This window comes from Strigops habroptila, chromosome 1, assembly GCF_004027225.2.
Source record: "Strigops habroptila isolate Jane chromosome 1, bStrHab1.2.pri, whole genome shotgun sequence".
NCBI classification, from domain to species: domain Eukaryota; kingdom Metazoa; phylum Chordata; class Aves; order Psittaciformes; family Psittacidae; genus Strigops; species Strigops habroptila.
In genome coordinates, this window is record NC_044277.2 from 121,458,568 (window position 1) to 121,474,860 (window position 16,293).

General features: G+C 36.4%; 1 protein-coding gene across 10 annotated transcripts in view; it reads left to right on the forward strand.

The window, feature by feature from the left end:
* AKAP9 (A-kinase anchoring protein 9) overlaps positions 1 to 16,293 on the forward strand; it is a 113,519-nt gene that overhangs the window by 90,166 nt on the left and 7,060 nt on the right. For 8 of the 10 annotated variants that reach the window (XM_030497162.1, XM_030497421.2, XM_030497596.1 and 5 more), the window contains 14 exons: positions 510 to 662; positions 911 to 1,090; positions 3,299 to 4,378; positions 5,450 to 5,596; positions 5,968 to 6,471; positions 6,896 to 6,959; positions 7,714 to 7,832; positions 8,257 to 8,448; positions 9,323 to 9,511; positions 10,113 to 10,257; positions 10,998 to 11,217; positions 12,234 to 12,384; positions 13,268 to 13,936; positions 15,604 to 15,809. In XM_030497162.1, the coding sequence (XP_030353022.1) occupies positions 510 to 662; positions 911 to 1,090; positions 3,299 to 4,378; positions 5,450 to 5,596; positions 5,968 to 6,471; positions 6,896 to 6,959; positions 7,714 to 7,832; positions 8,257 to 8,448; positions 9,323 to 9,511; positions 10,113 to 10,257; positions 10,998 to 11,217; positions 12,234 to 12,384; positions 13,268 to 13,936; positions 15,604 to 15,809 (4,019 nt within the window). The remainder of the gene's footprint in view (positions 1 to 509; positions 663 to 910; positions 1,091 to 3,298; positions 4,379 to 5,449; positions 5,597 to 5,967; positions 6,472 to 6,895; positions 6,960 to 7,713; positions 7,833 to 8,256; positions 8,449 to 9,322; positions 9,512 to 10,112; positions 10,258 to 10,997; positions 11,218 to 12,233; positions 12,385 to 13,267; positions 13,937 to 15,603; positions 15,810 to 16,293) is intronic. The other 2 variants (XM_030497253.1, XM_030497679.1) reach the window with 2 other exon arrangements.

Genomic DNA, 16,293 nt, shown 5'->3' on the forward strand with positions numbered 1-16,293 from the left:
CCTTTTATACCAAGCTATTTTTAGCACATCATGTTTAGTTCCTGGTTTACAGTTTTGTTTTTTCAACGTTCTTCGTCGTTTCACAAACAGTCCCAAAATAACCAGTTCCCTATCTTTCTGTTCTCCTGCTCCTGTCCATCTGGGTTGCTCTGCTTAATCACACGGTGTACTTTGCTGCTTCTTTAACTCTTCTCCAGCCAAGCAGTTACTTCTCTTTGGCAATAATCAAATAGTTTCCATCCTCTCCCACAGATAACTGTTATTGTTGTCTGTGTTAATGCTGATGACTTACAAGAGCGTTTCTAGAACCAAAATTGAGCCCAGTTAAGAAAAAACAGAGTGATTTCAGCTGATTTTTAGTGAGTTTTAAAATTCCATTTGGTTTAAAAACATACTTCTGTTTGTGCATACCAAACCAGTTTACTGTAGATATTGCACTTGAAAATTAGGACATTTAATTTTTGGTATGACTGTCTACTCCTTTTCCACCCTTTGTTTTGGAAACACAGGTGACAAACCTTGAGGAACAACTGGAGCAGTTCAGAGAGGAGCTAGAAAATAAAAATGAAGAAGTGCAGCAATTGCACATGCAACTAGAAATTCAGCGGAAGGAGGCCACTACACACTTGCAAGAACTTGAACAGGAGAACAAATTATATAAGGTAGGTGTGTTACAGAGAAGCCTAGAGCTTCGTTCTAGAAATACGTTATTGGAAAAAAGCCAAGATACAAAATTCTCTCTCAAGCATTTCACAGTTCAACTTATAAAATATTAATAAACTCATGTAATTCTTATTCCACGCAATTTGTTTATATTAATTCCTTTGCCTTAAATACTCATACAAGAATATGCAGAAAATGCTATGTACAACTGTAACATGGGTTTGTGGGGTGGGTTTTTTTTTGGTAGGATGAAATGGAAATCCTGGGACTAGCTATCCAGAAATCTGAAGAATCCACCATGAAGGACCATCACTTAGTGGCTGGGAGGCTCGCTCACATCATGCGAGAAAAGGAGCAGGAAATAGATAATCTTCATGAACAAATAGCAAAACTGCAACAGCAACTTGAAGCCACAACTGATAACAAAGTACATACTTCTAAAATCTTTTTCAGAGTCCTACTTTGCGTTGCTAGCTGTTTAAAGAACAAAACCCTCAGTCCCCCCAGCAGTTACATTATCTTCCATTGGTGCCTTAATTTAAAAATGCAGATGCTTCAGTTTCAAGCAATGCTTTAACCCTAATCTGTTTTTCCTGTTTTGAAGGGTACTTTTTGCTTGCCTTTCTTTTTATTATTCTGCCTAGTTTCTGCTTGAGTTTTTCTCTTAAATTCTTTTTCATTCCTTATTCTTCTCAACATTCATTCTACCATCTGCCCTACAATGACTTACTTTCAGTGTTACATTTCAGTGAAACCTGTTGGGTCACATTTGATTTTATAGGGTTTTTTAGCAGTTAAACTTTTGTGCTCCATGAGCTTGTGTAAATGCTTTACCATCATACCAAAGCTGCCAACATCTTTAATTCAGTTTGAAGCGTGGTGGATGTGCAAAAAAAAACCCAAACAACTGTGTTTTGTTAGAAATGGAGAGCAAGAAGGACATAATCAGATTCATCTTTCTTTTATTTACTGAGAATTAACATCTGTAGATTTCTGTTCATATATTCACAATTCAGTTGTGTGTATTTATTATAATAACCTGCAGCTTCTGGCTTGCTTCCATTTTATACAGCTATAATGAATTTGATTTCAACAGAAATTCTACTTATTGTGCATTGATGTGACAGCAGAAGCAGGCCTTCAGTCTCACTTTTTTTTTTTTTTAATAGAAAGAAAATGGAATTTTTTCAGTGGTTGAAATTTTCATTCTGGCCATTTTAAATGTGAACATTTATTAGTCATAAGCTTTAACCCCAAAGCAAGTATTACTCAGTAAGGTGAGAACAGTAGTTCTGTTAACCTTCAATATACGGTAACATTCTACTGTTGAGTCCACTAAAATAGAGCTGTGACCAAGCTGGGTAATTTCACTAAGTTCTGTGCAAAATTGAGTTATAATGAACCTCAGTGAATAATGAAAAAACTTTAAATTGGGTTTAGGAAATTGGATTTAGGAAGGATCATACTTTAGGAATCCAGAACGGTTCTGCATTATACAATGACCACAGTAACACAGTTACATTTCTTCTCTTGAGAAAAATACCCAGGATTCAGGTATAATTCATTTTCATGATTGTTTCTTTTCCTGTTATATAAAATTTCATTTTCTTAATTTCACCCTCTTACTCAGTTATATTTTCCAGGACGTTAAATACTCTGTTTAATTATGAAATCAGTATTAAATATGAATTGATTGTTCTTAGGTTAATCCCTTTCCTAGTCCCTTGGACATCTTCATCCCACTAAGTGCTTTTCTTTTAATTGCTGTGTTTGCCTTCTGTGGTCCTTTATTCCATTATGTTATGAAGAACAGAAACTATTATGCTGTTGATAGCAATCACCAGGATCACTGTTCTGTTCTTCTGAAAACTAATGACTTCTTCTCATGTTATTAGGTGGTTTTGAGCTTCCTATAGTCTCTGTGGATTTTTAAAAATAAGTTCTAGGTTGACAAATCAGCCCCTCTAATTTATATGGTCACATTTGTAATTTTTTTCGTACATATTATACTTATTACACAGTTGTCTTATTATTCTATTTAGCTAACTAAACCTAATGAAGTATTGAGAGATAAAGGAAAAAGCATGGCTGTTTTAGTAATTAATTTAGTCATCTTTCTTCTGTTCCGCTTTTTTTTTTTTTTTATTTTTATTCATATTTCTGAAAGGCACTTTTAGAGTTCTTACCTCCTGTAGGTACCATAACATTTTATTTCATAATGTCTCTTCCTGAATATTTTTGACAGATTTCTTTCTGCCTTTTTCGGTATAGAAGCACTGTTCATTTCAGATAACCAGACATTCCCTTAAGAAAATATATCCACTTTGTTTTTCAGTGTTTCATATGTCTGTGAATATTACAAATGCTTTCACTTAATTTGGTGCTTGCACACCTATTTTGCAGTTCATTATGATCACAGGCTGCTTTGTCAGTCTTACGTGAAGATGTCTTGATTCTTATAAAGCTTTACAAGAGACATCTCATCAAGAAATTCACAGAGAACACACTTTCTTTTACAAGATATTACAATGTTTAAGTAAACTGTTGCTGAAATCCAGGAGAAAAATTATCTGAGGTTTTAATAGTTACCCATTATGAAGTTCTTTTTTTTTTGTTCGTTTTCTTCTTTTCCCAGGTTATTGAAGACCAGAATGAACATATTCGGGAGCTTGAAGCCCAGATAGAATGTCTGAAAAGTGATCAAGAATGCACAAAGAAAAAAAATTACGAGGAAGTAGAGCAGTTGCATGATGTTATCGACAAGCTTCAGCAGGAACTGGCAAGTATTGAACCAACAGTACCTGCAGACATTGCTGCTTTTCAGGAAGATGCTGACAGTCTAAAACACACCCTTGAAACAGTTCTGGCAGAAAACAAAGCTTTGGAGAAGCAAGTAGAAAGCGCAAATGTAGAGGCATCTCGAACAAAGAATGCGCTTGAGGAAACGAAGTTAAAAATGAACCAGCTGAAGCAAGAAATAAGTATATTAAAAAAAGAGCACGAAAGAGTAACAGAGAAATATAAGTGTGCGCTGGTGAAAGGTGATAGGGAAAAAACAGAAGATGGGAGCACTGAAAGGGTGGAAGAAGGCTTATGTGAGAAGATAGAGTTGCTAGATCAATCCCAGCTTAGGTCTTCAGATGAGAACACAAGAGTCGCCATTAGCAAGATGGAGGTACAGCTGCAGCAACTTCAGGTACACATTAAGGAAAAAGATTCAGAACTGTGCCAGTCCTACAATGAAATAAAAGCCCTGAAAGAGCAAGGCAAAGCTGAAAGAGAAACACTTAAAAAGAGAATATTAGAACTAGAAAAGATATTAGTAGAAAATGTTGCTGCTGCTCTTGTGAGTCAGGTTCAGCTGAATGCAGTTCAAGAGCAAAGGAAATACCTGCAGGAAATGCAGGAAGCTTCAAAATGTGTGGAGGAAGCAAGCAAGAATGCTCAAACAGAAGGTTTGAGTGATAGAACTGAAAATGAGATGGAATCAAAATTCTCACTCTTAAAACAGAGGCTTAGTGAGATGGAGGATCAACTGGTAACCGTAAATCAGAACTTGGAGCTAGAAAAAGAAAATGTAAAAGTTGCGCAAAAGGAAGCTAAAGTGAAAGAAGAGAGACTCTTAGAACTCCAGCAATTACTAGAAGAGGTTCAAGAAAAGCACAAAGGAGAGATTCAGAAATACATTAAGCAAGAAGAAATGCAGGCATGTCAGGTAATTAGATGCCATTTTCTTTTGGCTTATTTTCACTAAAGTCTGTTATTTTATGTAAACTATACTGAATGAAAAACTGCTTAATGAGACTAGTAATAGGAATATTCTGCTGCGTGGAGTAGACTTTTATTTCTGTATTACTCCTGGTGTTACAAAGAAGAGAAGGATGTTATTTTTGGGTAAACCTCAGTATCAGTTTCCATTTTGCATTAAAAGCACTTTGCCTTTTCATATATATAGGGTGATTTTAAATTTTGGTCATATACTTTCTTATTCTTTCACATAGAATGGAGTGAATGACAATTTTACATGGCATCGTACAGTGATAAAAATTAAAATGATAATGATTGTATGTGAGAATGATGAGTGAGTGATAGCAGTTTGTGTCTGTACAGGTTTTGGGTTTTTTTGTGAGGACAGAGGGGACAATGTTTGTTTATGTGTGTTTTGATTTTGGTTTACTTTTTCTTGCTTTCCTGTATTGATTCCAAAGATACTTCCATCAGTGGTTTTTACCAGTATATATTTGTCCTGATTTCCATCCACCACTGGTTGTGTTGCCTTTGAATTTAAAACCTTCAGTCAAAGTTTACTATACTTGATAGCCCAAACATGGGCTTACTTACTGAAACTCTTGAGTTCAGAGACATCATGGAGCCCAGAGCTGGACCAGAAAAGGCTCTAAGACCTTCATCCAAATATAGATTGAATGAATGTCATAAATGTCTTATAGACTTACAAGTATTATCAGATTTCATTTCCTACTGTCTGTTCACTTTTCTCCATGTTCTTTCTATGTGCTGTAGCCAGTTTCTCCTTGCAGTTCAGTAAACTGTAAGAAGACAGTCTTTCCTCCCATACTTGTCCAGTTTATGGGAGTTAATTTAGGAAAGTAGTCTTTAAGTCTTAAATTTTTTGAGGCTATGTTAATCCAAGTAACATACATTTGTGTTCCCCTATGGTCTTCTCATTCATGGCTTTTGTAGGTTGGTGTGAAAGTGATCCATGCTGTTAATACTTGATTATTTCTAAGATTCTTTACCATTTTCCATATCTTGTGTTGCCATGTAGGTAGGAGCACAACTCATGGAAAGTCAAAAAGAAAATGTGCTTGTTCATGAACTTGAACTAGCGCAAGTTAAAGAAGAGGCAGCTGCTGCTAAGGAAGAACTGAACAGTTACAGAGAAAAGGCAGAAAAACTTCAGCAAGAGCTAGCAGTAAGAATCAGATTGTTCCATATTGTGTTTAAAGGAAATGGTTATGCAGACTTAGTGTGCAAATATGTATGCTGTAGGTTTTTCTGATCTTCTACTGAGAATGCCACTAGGAAAAACAATCACTTAGTAGCTACTGTCAGTGGAACAGAACTGAGGCTGTAGACCAAACCTTCACTTGTTGCCAAAGGCCACTATTGCGCAACAGTGAACCTAGAGCTGTATTTCTTGGGAGTTAATATTTGTTATGATGTGTCATAACTGCTTTAAAATAGGACTAAACTGAGCTCTAATGGTATAGAGAGCTGTTTGGGATTTAGATATTTTTTTAAAGTCTTTGCAAGGACTGCAGTTCAGATTCTCCATATTTACAGGTGAAAGAAGTAAGTCTGATAGATCTTCAGGAAGACCTGTGCAAAGTCAAAGAGAATCTAGTTCAAGCAGAAGAGAGACTTGCAAGTTACGTGAGAAAGGACAAGGAAATGGCAAAACCTGAAAGCAAAAAGGATGCAGAAGTATCATGTGATTTGTTAGCCAGTGAGCCTACTCCAATTAGAAAAAGCTCATCATCGCAAACAGACAAGACTATGGAAATAAACAGCTGTATCCAAACTTCACCAGTTCTTGTTAAAAATGCAGAAATCCAAAATGATCTGCAAAGTGGATGTTCTTCAGAAGAGATTGCAGAGATCATAAGAGAATTTACGGAAAAAATTGACCAAATGCAAGAACTCCACGCTGCTGAAATCATGGACATGGAGACAAGACATATCTCTGAATCTGAAGCATTAAAGAGGGAGAAGTTTGTTGCAGTGCAGGTATTGACTGAAGAATGTAATACTTTAAAGGAAGTAATAGAAACTCTACAAGCTAAAGAGGTATGTATCCTCTTTACAAACTACTTTGGTTCATACTTTCACTCCTGCTACAGAAATTCCCATTTAAAGTCTGTTAAATGTGAACCATCACGTGTTCATTATAAAGCTTTTAAGTATTCTAATGTTTCTGTATTCTAGGGAGAGATTGTGAACCCCTTCCTCAGCAATTTAAGTTGGGAAGTGTGCTTAACTATCACGTGCTTCCTTGTGCTACTGCCTTGGACCTGTTCTGCTCTGTGAAGTAGGGACAAGTGTAGGTCACCCTATTGAAGGCCATCTTTCTCGTCTCCATTTTGATTACTTTGGTTGCAGGGGAAACTAGACAAAGAGGCTCATATTGTTTCCTGCTCCTTAAAATTAGCTCCCTTCTTGTGAGTGGGTGTGGGGTGATAAAAGATTTGATTATTCTGTTTTCTAAATATAGGGGATCGCAGTTTCTGGATTAGCACGTTCTCCACCATATCAAAGTAGAGATGGAGGTTCCAGTGGTAAGAAACTTATTTTTATAGATTTCAAATAGCATTATTAATTAAATATGCTTTTTTAATATAAAGTTTACCGTTAAAGAGTTTGTGTTCTAAGAAATAAAAACAGCTACTCCCCAGATTGAAGCAGAAGCCTGTTGCGCTAGCAAAAGGTGCTGAGCATGCCATGTCTGTTAATTTACTATGGAAGGAAAATTGCTAGAGTGGAGGTGGGTTGAGTCAAGGCATCCGATGCTAACTTTTTTCTTCACACGGAAGTTCCTACATTCTTCTTACATGTTACATTACCTCTTCAGCATGGCTTCATCATCTCTTGATAGAATTTAAAAGCTACAGCTCTCTAGCAGTGGGAGATGATAAGTACTGACTTCTCCAAGAGCAAGAAAAATTGATTATATGGTCCTTTTCATAGGCAGAGCCTAAGCATATTAGGAGGGAGTCATTTGACAGAAGTGTTTGTGCAGAAGTTGTTTCTCTTTTACAAATAAACTAAGATTTTTAAGTTTTGGTGGTTTTTTGGTTGGGGTCTTTTTTTTGTTGGTTGTTTTTTTTGTTTTGTTTTTTTAGTTTTGTTTTGCTGTAACTGCTTTGAAACTGAAAAAGAAACAGTACAAAACAGATAGTCTCCAGGCTTAAAACCAACTCTGGTGACACACCACCAGCCGTTACAACAACAGACAAAAATACTTTTTTGATGCCTTTTCTTCAAAGTTTCACAGTAATCCAGCTTTCATCTTTCTCTCTCCTTTTATTTTAGACTCCAGTTCAGACTGGAGTCAAGGAATGTATCTTGCTCAGACCCAGGGATCTGACACGGTATCTGAAGGAATAGATGAAGGTGAAACTTCAACAGATTTACTTCCAAAAAAAATTAAGGTAAAATAGAACTTACCATTTTTATTATGGAGCAAGAGTGATACTACCAAAAGCTTGGATTAGCTGCTGCTTGATTAGTAAAAAGAGAGCCATTTAGATAAGTTTTGAAGTGTCAGCTATTTTAATACATTTTAGAAAACTTCTGATAAATTGTGTGCATTTTTGCATGTTAAACTAGGTTAAATATGAGGTTTTTTAACTGTAGGCTTGTTCTCAATTATTATTTTGAGAAATACGACTACTGTTAATTATGATTTCTTGTAGTTACTGTGTATTAATGTTAATGTCACAAGCAGGTACTACACAGTTTTACAGATTCTGTTATTACAGGTGTAATTATTTATATTATGGAAAGTAAACAAATAAGATTGTTATTATTACGATGAGGACTGCCATTACTGATTTCTTTATTCATTTATTGTAGGGTTTGCTACGAGCAGTCCATCATGAAGGCATACAGGTGCTGTCTCTCACTGAGTTTCCCTGTGGTGAAAGGGAGATGCCATCTCTTAAGCAAGAGCCAGAATCTTGGCTTGAGGAAAGAAAAGCTTTTCTAAGCACCATTTCATCTTTGAAAGACCTAATTGCAAAAATGCAACTTCATAGAGAAGCTGAGGTATAAATAATACCATAAGATTCTATCTAAATAAAAAATAATTGATTATTACCTTGTAAGGCACATTTACAATTCAGGCTTAAATGCTCTAAATATACTGCTGTAAGGCAGAAGATTTTAAAAATATACAGTAAAACAGCATCTCACATTTTCTGGTAATAAATCTTAAATTGTAGCTTGCATTTGTTGTTCTGTGCATCGGTAGCTTTTGACTGTATAATCCACCTTTTCAAAATAGTTCTGTTTTGAAAGCATGTTTCCAGTAGCCATTAAAGTAGATTTTTTTAATGTTGTTGTATATTGGTGTAGTAACACTTGGATGCTATTAAAAAGATACTGCAGTGAGAGAAAAGATGGGGGAAAATGTATAAAACTTACTAGGACTTGTTTATGTAATTACCCCAATTAGAGTTTTGACTATAAGTAGGTAGTTTCTATTACCATCAGCACTTCCTTCAGGAGGCAAAGTGGGGAGGTTAACTTTATATCAGTTTAAAATTAAATCGTCTTCATACACAATAGCTGCACACTACCACATAGCTCTGTGGGAGCCTAGGAGCATACCTGTAACATCATAAAAATTAAAAGGATAGTGTCATACAGTAACATAAATAATAACTACATGGGGCTAAGCTTTCAGTTATAAAAAGTTAAATTGCTTTCATCTAAAACACAGATAAAAGATTAACATTCGTATATGCAGAAGAAATCATAATGTACAAAAAATACATCCATTTGTATAAACGAATGTTATGTAGCTATTAAGGAAAGCTCAATATTCCCCTGAAAACACACACTTCACATAAAATGATAATGACCATTCTCGATTGAAACTTTGAATTCTGCTGATTAAATTGTTTTTATACCACTGTAGATTTATGCAAGTGCTGAATCTCCTGAAGGTGTCTCAGACTGGCGAGGAGAACTTCTGCATGCTATTCAGCAGCTTTTTGTGAGAGAACAAAATGTTCTTCTTGCTGCGTTTCAAACTGAACTTGCAGAACTGGGCACAAGAGATGCAGTGATTTTGATGAATCAGTTAGAGCACAGACTACAGGAGCAGGTAATATAAACCATACTTTAGTTGAAGTGTGTTTGTCTAAATTAGATTTTAATTCTGAATGTATAAATCCATTTTAAAATGTATGTATTACTAGTAGTTTTGACAGTATAAGGATGAAAACTAAGTAAGACTGTAGGAAGGTACAAAGAAAAAACATTTTTGGATGCACAAGCTGTAGAAAAAATACAGCCTTCAGAGATCAATTTGAATTAAACACACTTGTCCTGAGCTTGATTTCCTTAAGTTAATTAGAATTATGTTACAGTGTCTAAATGAAAAGTAGCTTGTACAAAGCAACTTGCAAGAAGAGAAAGTGATAAGGCTGCTGTGGGACAGAGAGAGGTCAGTTATCTCCTCTGGAACACGGAAGGATTAGTGAGAAAATTTAAAATTTGTCATAAAAGCTCTTTCGATTCTGTAATTTTGATGCCTAGTACTGAAATAAAAAAATAACAAGCAGTTCTTCCCAGTATTATAATATTGGCTTAATTATGACTTAATTGCAAATGTTTTGAGTATATCTAAGTAAATGTAAAAGCCACACGGTAGATATTCTAATAAAATCTGGCACTTTACTTTCAAACATTTCTAATCCTAATAGGCTACTAACCAGAGAGCAGCAATGGACTGTCTTCAGAGTGCAGACAGAAGAAGCTTGCTCATGGAGATTCAAGTTTTACATGCTCAGATGAACAGTAAGAAAAATAATCCAAAGAGAGAACAAGAAATGGATTCAAAAAACCAAGGTGACTTCTGTGGTAATATATGTATTTCCAAATGCTTTCATGGCAGTGCTCATAACATTGTAGGTGAAAATTTACTGACTTACTTTGCTCTCTGATTTTGATACTCTTTCTGAGTATGCATACTTTTCATCTTTTTCATTCTTATTGGACTGATTTTGCAAAAATTAAGACATAGTCTGTGTTCTTACGACTTGTATCAAATTGAAAGTGATACAAAGTTATTTCAATTGCTATAAAAATTGAGCTTGTATTTTAAGGTTATTTTTCATGTATGCGCTTCAGTGTTTAGGTTCAACAGCTTTGAAATTCTGTAAGTTGGATAGTCAGTCATAATGAGCAAACCAAGAAGCAATTAGAATGAAAAAACAAAAAGTTCAGTGAATGGGTGTACTTCAAAATAAAGTAAATGCTCATTAGCAGTGTTTTGTCACAAAAATTTGGTCACAAATATAGATACACATCTAACTTCTGCTATGTTTATCATACTCTGACCGATACATACTGATACGGTTGTGCACATAGCCTTTTAGAGAAGTTAAAGAATTGAAGTGATTTCTCGGAAAATACAAAAGTTATTCCAGTATAAAGGGAATGGTTTTGCTTGCACTCCACTATTGAAAAAATGTATCATTTTTAAATACCACTCTCAGTGATGGCCTTGTGATCATTCTCTGTGCTAATTACCCAAATAGTGTTGTTTGCTTACTAAGTAATTTCCATATTAATGGTACTCTCATTAGAAATGCTGGAGTATAATATGCAGCAGAAGCAGTCACAGATACTGGAGATGCAAGTGGAGCTCCGGAGTATGAAGGACAGAGCAGCTGAGCTACAGGAACAGCTGAATTCAGAGAGAATGATGGGTGCTGAGCTGAAGAATGAACTCGCACAAGCCAAACTAGAACTTGAGGCAACCCTTAAAGCACAGCACAAGCACTTCAAGGACCTAGAAACCATCAGGTTCGGATTTCAGCGCCAAACTTTGTGTTGACAGTGAAGATGATCTTTTTCTATGTTGTCTGAAATCATAATACTGACTTTATTAAGGAAGTTGATGTCATGTAATGTAAATTACATGTACATAAAATAAATGTAAAAAACTTCTCAGTTTTTCTGCAAAACAGATCTGACAAAGAATAGACTTCTGTTCCATTTGTCAAAAAATGTCACAGTTTGATTTAATGATTTAATATCAAATTTTGACACATTAGACTACTGTATACAAGCTAATAAGTATACCATTTTTATTAAAAGTTTTTCTGCTTCTAAAAGTGAACATAGAGAAAAATATTGCAGAGTTAAGGTGACTTTGCAAGTACTTCCGTATGAAATTTTGTATCTTCTCAGTGTTGCTTTGGCATGGTCAAAAGCAGAGGTGACAGGCTAGATATTTGGCACTCAGGAAAGCCATTATTATTTATGCCTTTACCAGATGGATGTGCCCATGTATCTTAATGTTCACCTCAGAGATAACAAATCAAGACAGAGTTTAAATTGGTATCACTTTACAGATTACCTGACAACCTTTACATTCCATAAGCAGCTAGATTCCTTTACAACTTGATGCAAAATTTATTTGGAAAAAAAAGAAAATTCAGAGCATAATTTTCTTTTTTTAATTTGAGAGACATGGCAGCAGGATGTATTTCCCCTGCATTTGTACATATTTTGGCCAGTGAGTGGAGTAAGTTAACACTAGCTGCCTTCAAGCCACCAATTAATATTAAATGGCAGCTACAGAGTTATCAGTATGGAGTACTGATCGTATGGACACACTTGCTGTCATTTTTTGAGTTATGAAACTCCATTTTTATTTTTTAGTTAGGCTTGTTTTTCTATATTAGCTTTTTGCTATTACTCTACTACACAAGCAGTGTTTTCAGTGCACAAGATGGAAGAAATATCAAGTAACTAATGTTACTGTGATGAGGATTAGAGCTATTGTCTAATCCAGAGGTTGTCCATTTCTCTTTCAGGACTGAAGTTAAAGAAAAGGCAGCTGAGCTAGATATTCTCAAGGATACAATGGCCAGCGAACAGAAAAAATCAAGAGAGCTACAGTGGGCTTTGGAAAAGGAAAAAGCTAAAATGGAACGCAGTGAGGAAAGAGGAAGAGAAGAGCTTGAGGTATTCCATAATCCTAAATGGCCCGGATGAAAGAGCACACAGTTACTCTTTTGGTTAACCCTTCATCTCAGTTTACATTTCTGTCCAACATGTGTTCTGTCTTCAACAGCAGTATTATATCACCTAAAGCTGGAGAAAGGTATATAGAAGCTGTGTGGCAAAGAAAGAAAAAAGCCTGATGCAAATTCCATTTCAATCAATAGGAATTTCACAACTGCCAGTTTAGGGCCAAGATGAAAATATTCTGCTTTGTATATGCAAGGGGACAGGGCACTGCTAATGTGGCTACACCTATCCCCCACCACAACCTAACTCATAAAATATAGAATTTAAGAGTATTATTTAAGGAGATACAGTGTTTGTTTCCATTTTAAAAGTCAGATGTTTCTCCTCATGAAAACCAAACTAAGGAGTTTACTTTAGGAGAAAATGCACCAGTAGCTTCCTTGGTCCCTCTGCAGCATCCGATACAGTGAGGGTGAGAGCATGTATCCTTGTGCAAGTATTAAGACAAAAAAACAATCACTTTAACAGCACTGATTTACTTACATCTTGAAATCTTAACTTCCAAAATTCACTTTCACAGTTTTAGAAAGTAAATCAGTTACCTTCAACTTCAGAGCTGCAGCTTTTTGTATCTCATTTAAAAGTATATGTTAGAAATCTTTTATGAGATGATCTGGGTTTAGAATAAAGACACCTGTAATATATTTCAATATTAGATGTAACTGCAGCATTCAGAGTACTGTCACATTAATTGTGACTAGCAAAACCTGTTACAAGCAATGTGTAGAGGTAGCATATTTGCAATTCGCAGAAGGTAACACAGAAAGTATACACAAATGGCTTTAATCAGTTCTTTTCTTCTGTTTTCTTACGGAAGGATTTAAAATTTTCACTTGAAGATCAAAAACAGAAGAACTTAGAGTTAACTAAACTTTTGGAGCAAGAGAAGCAGCTGTCAACTGATCTGCAGCAGAAAATTGAATCCCAAGAAGTGCTCAGTGCTGCCCAGCTGTCACGTGAGCGGGGCCGTAATTCAGAGTTGCAGGTGCTTCTTGAGTCAGAGAAGGTTCGAGCTCTCGAAATAAGCAGTGCCCTAGAAAGGGAAAAGGAACTGTGTGCTCAGCTTCAAAGTGCTGAAGATAAGGGGCAAGCTGGAATACCTAATCCGTCTGAGGAATTACTTAAAGAGCTGCAGAAACAAATGGATGAAAAGCATGACCGTGTAGTGGAGTTAGTAAGTGAGATGGAGAAGTATAAACTGGAATCTGTGCAAGTGAGACAGCAAATGGAAAAAGAAAGGCAGATCCAGAGGAAAGCATTACAAGCAGAACAAGATGCTAACGTAATAGCACAGAAGAAGCTCCATGAACTGGAGTCCAAAGTAGAAGACCTTCAGTGGCAGCTTGGAGAAAAGAAGCAAGAAGTTCTTAAATTAGGGAATGAAACAAAGAAGTTGCAGGAAATAATCCAAGAACTACAGAAAAAAGAGCAGGAAAATGAAGGAAGGAAGGAAGCTGAAAGGACACGAAGCCACAATACAAATGAGGTACAGTAGGACTGAGAGCAATGTGTAATACTGAACTGTGCAATTTAGCTTTTTAACTCTTTTGATCAATTAGGATTGTGTGTCACTGTGCCTTTACTCAATCTATAAAATAGCCTGCAGATTACAAAATACAGGCACCAGAGAAAGGGAAAGCATTCCAGTTTTTCCACCTAAAACTGTTCACACACATCCTCTGAGAGTGAAGTTACAAAGGTATGTAAGGAGGAGAGTGAGCAGGAGAAAGGCACCTCAATGTATACACACACTTTATGTCTCAGTATAGGAGAAAAATATTCTCTGCACCCAGTTGCAGGAATGAGCTGTTACTGCTCAGGAGTGCTCCAGGTCAGTTCTCTTAATCTTTAGTTCATAAACCACAAGTGGTCTTTGAAACATTTAAAAATGGTCTTCCAAGAACTTCAATAAGTAGAAGAGTAAGTAATCAAACAAGTGTATACATGAATATGTATGTATTAGCAAACAGAAAGAAGAAATCAAGGTAAAAAAAAAAAAACTTAGCCTAATTTTTAGATGAATGAAAGTTGAACCCACTGTTGCCTGTAAATTTTTCTCTCTCATAAAAGGTTTGAGAAGTTTTCAAATTCTTTTTAAATTCCTTTTAAAACTCTTCAGAAACTTCCCTATAAGAGGTAGGTGGTGTTTGGTATGGGTATGTGGTGTGTAGATAGTCCTGGAGAGGGTAGACAGGAGAGTTGCCTTTTTGCTGACCATGCGTTTGCCATTATTCCATGCTTTTTGGCAGCTGTCTGTCTCTGGAGCCAGGAAGGAAATTTTTCTCTTCATCTAATTTGGCTACTGGCTTAAATCTTCTGAAGCATTGGGAAGTACCCACAGCTAGAGACAGGCTGTTGAGTATATTGATACCTGTGATAACATCAGCCTTCTTGTCACACTCAGTTTGTGCTCCTCGCTCTTCTGATCGGAGGTAGCTGCCAGCACTGCAGTCAATGAGGAGCCTTCTCTTGGATCAGGTTGGCAGTGGCTGTTGGGTTTTTCCCCTCCTCGGCAGCACACAGTATGATCTGCTTTCCAGAATCTGCCCAGAGTTTCAAATAATGAATCTTCTGTTGCTTCCTGTGACATTAGCAACACCCCGCTTTTTTCCACTGGTACCACACCGTGGTCTGATGCCCAAAGGCACAGCAGTAGGCTCAGGTTTCCTTGGGAGGGTGAGGAGCACATGTTCAGTTCTTCACTTGTGGAAGCATCAGTGGTATGGTTGCCTGTGACTGTGGACTGACCTCCATGACCATAGTGGGCTTTTCCAGGCCTGTTCCTCTGGGTGTGAACTGGTCACCAAAACACATGGGCACAGTGGCCCAAATGCCATGCACAATTGGTAATGAAGCTGCTGGTGGAAGAAACAAAAAAGCTTGGTGGCTTCCTGCTGGCCAAGTTTTGTTGGATGGATTCACATTGTAGCTGTATGATTGCTAGATCTTAGTCAAGAGACGCATGACACTATACCATTCACAAATAATAGTTCAGTGGTATGCTACAGCTGTAGTGTAGTCACACTAAACTCCTTTCTGTGTCAGAACTGTTTGTTCTTCAATTTCTGAGTGTGTTTCAGAATCAAACATTTCCATTTTAAAGTGCTGGACCACATGCATTCTGTATGTATATAAATACATATTTATCTCCAGACTACCTGGGATACGCCTAATGACAGAACAAGAAAATGGGTTCTCCAGCAAAAAATGGAAGGAGCTGAGACCAATGAATCGACCTACCCCACACTGACGGGAGGAGGAGAGCTCTCTGCTGCTACTGAAGTACTGCAAAATGTCAGGCAAAAGCTGCAGAATGCATTTCCAAAGCTGAAGCAGTTGGCTCAGAAAGCTGCTAGCAGGTTAGACCAGTCTTCAGCTACTTGGTTTTGTTAATAGCAACCAGCAAGCTAATAAATTAAGTTTTAACTGATTTTGAGGTTGTTCTAGTTACTACACTGATGTAAGATACGATGACAGAGTATCAAATGCTGCTCTAAATCTTACATGGTTAGTGCGGTCCTTTATAAGTTACAGCAAAACTGTCTCTTTTTTTCTCTGAAAAGTGATAAGGTTTATTTGAGTGTTATGTAGGTAGATCATTTTAAAACAATTTAGTAATGAAATAATTCACTGTATAAGGGGACAAATGTAGGGATTACTGCTATGGATCATCATCCTTGCTTCCACCAGGAAAAGAAAATAGTATTTCGTGGTCAAGTGAAGCTGATCTTGATTCTTATTGTCTCAGGTTACTATCTCATTAAGGAAAAAAAATAGCATGGTACCAGGTCCATTGGAGGTTTACATCTGTATTTTGCTGCAATGGTGATGTAATATTAAATA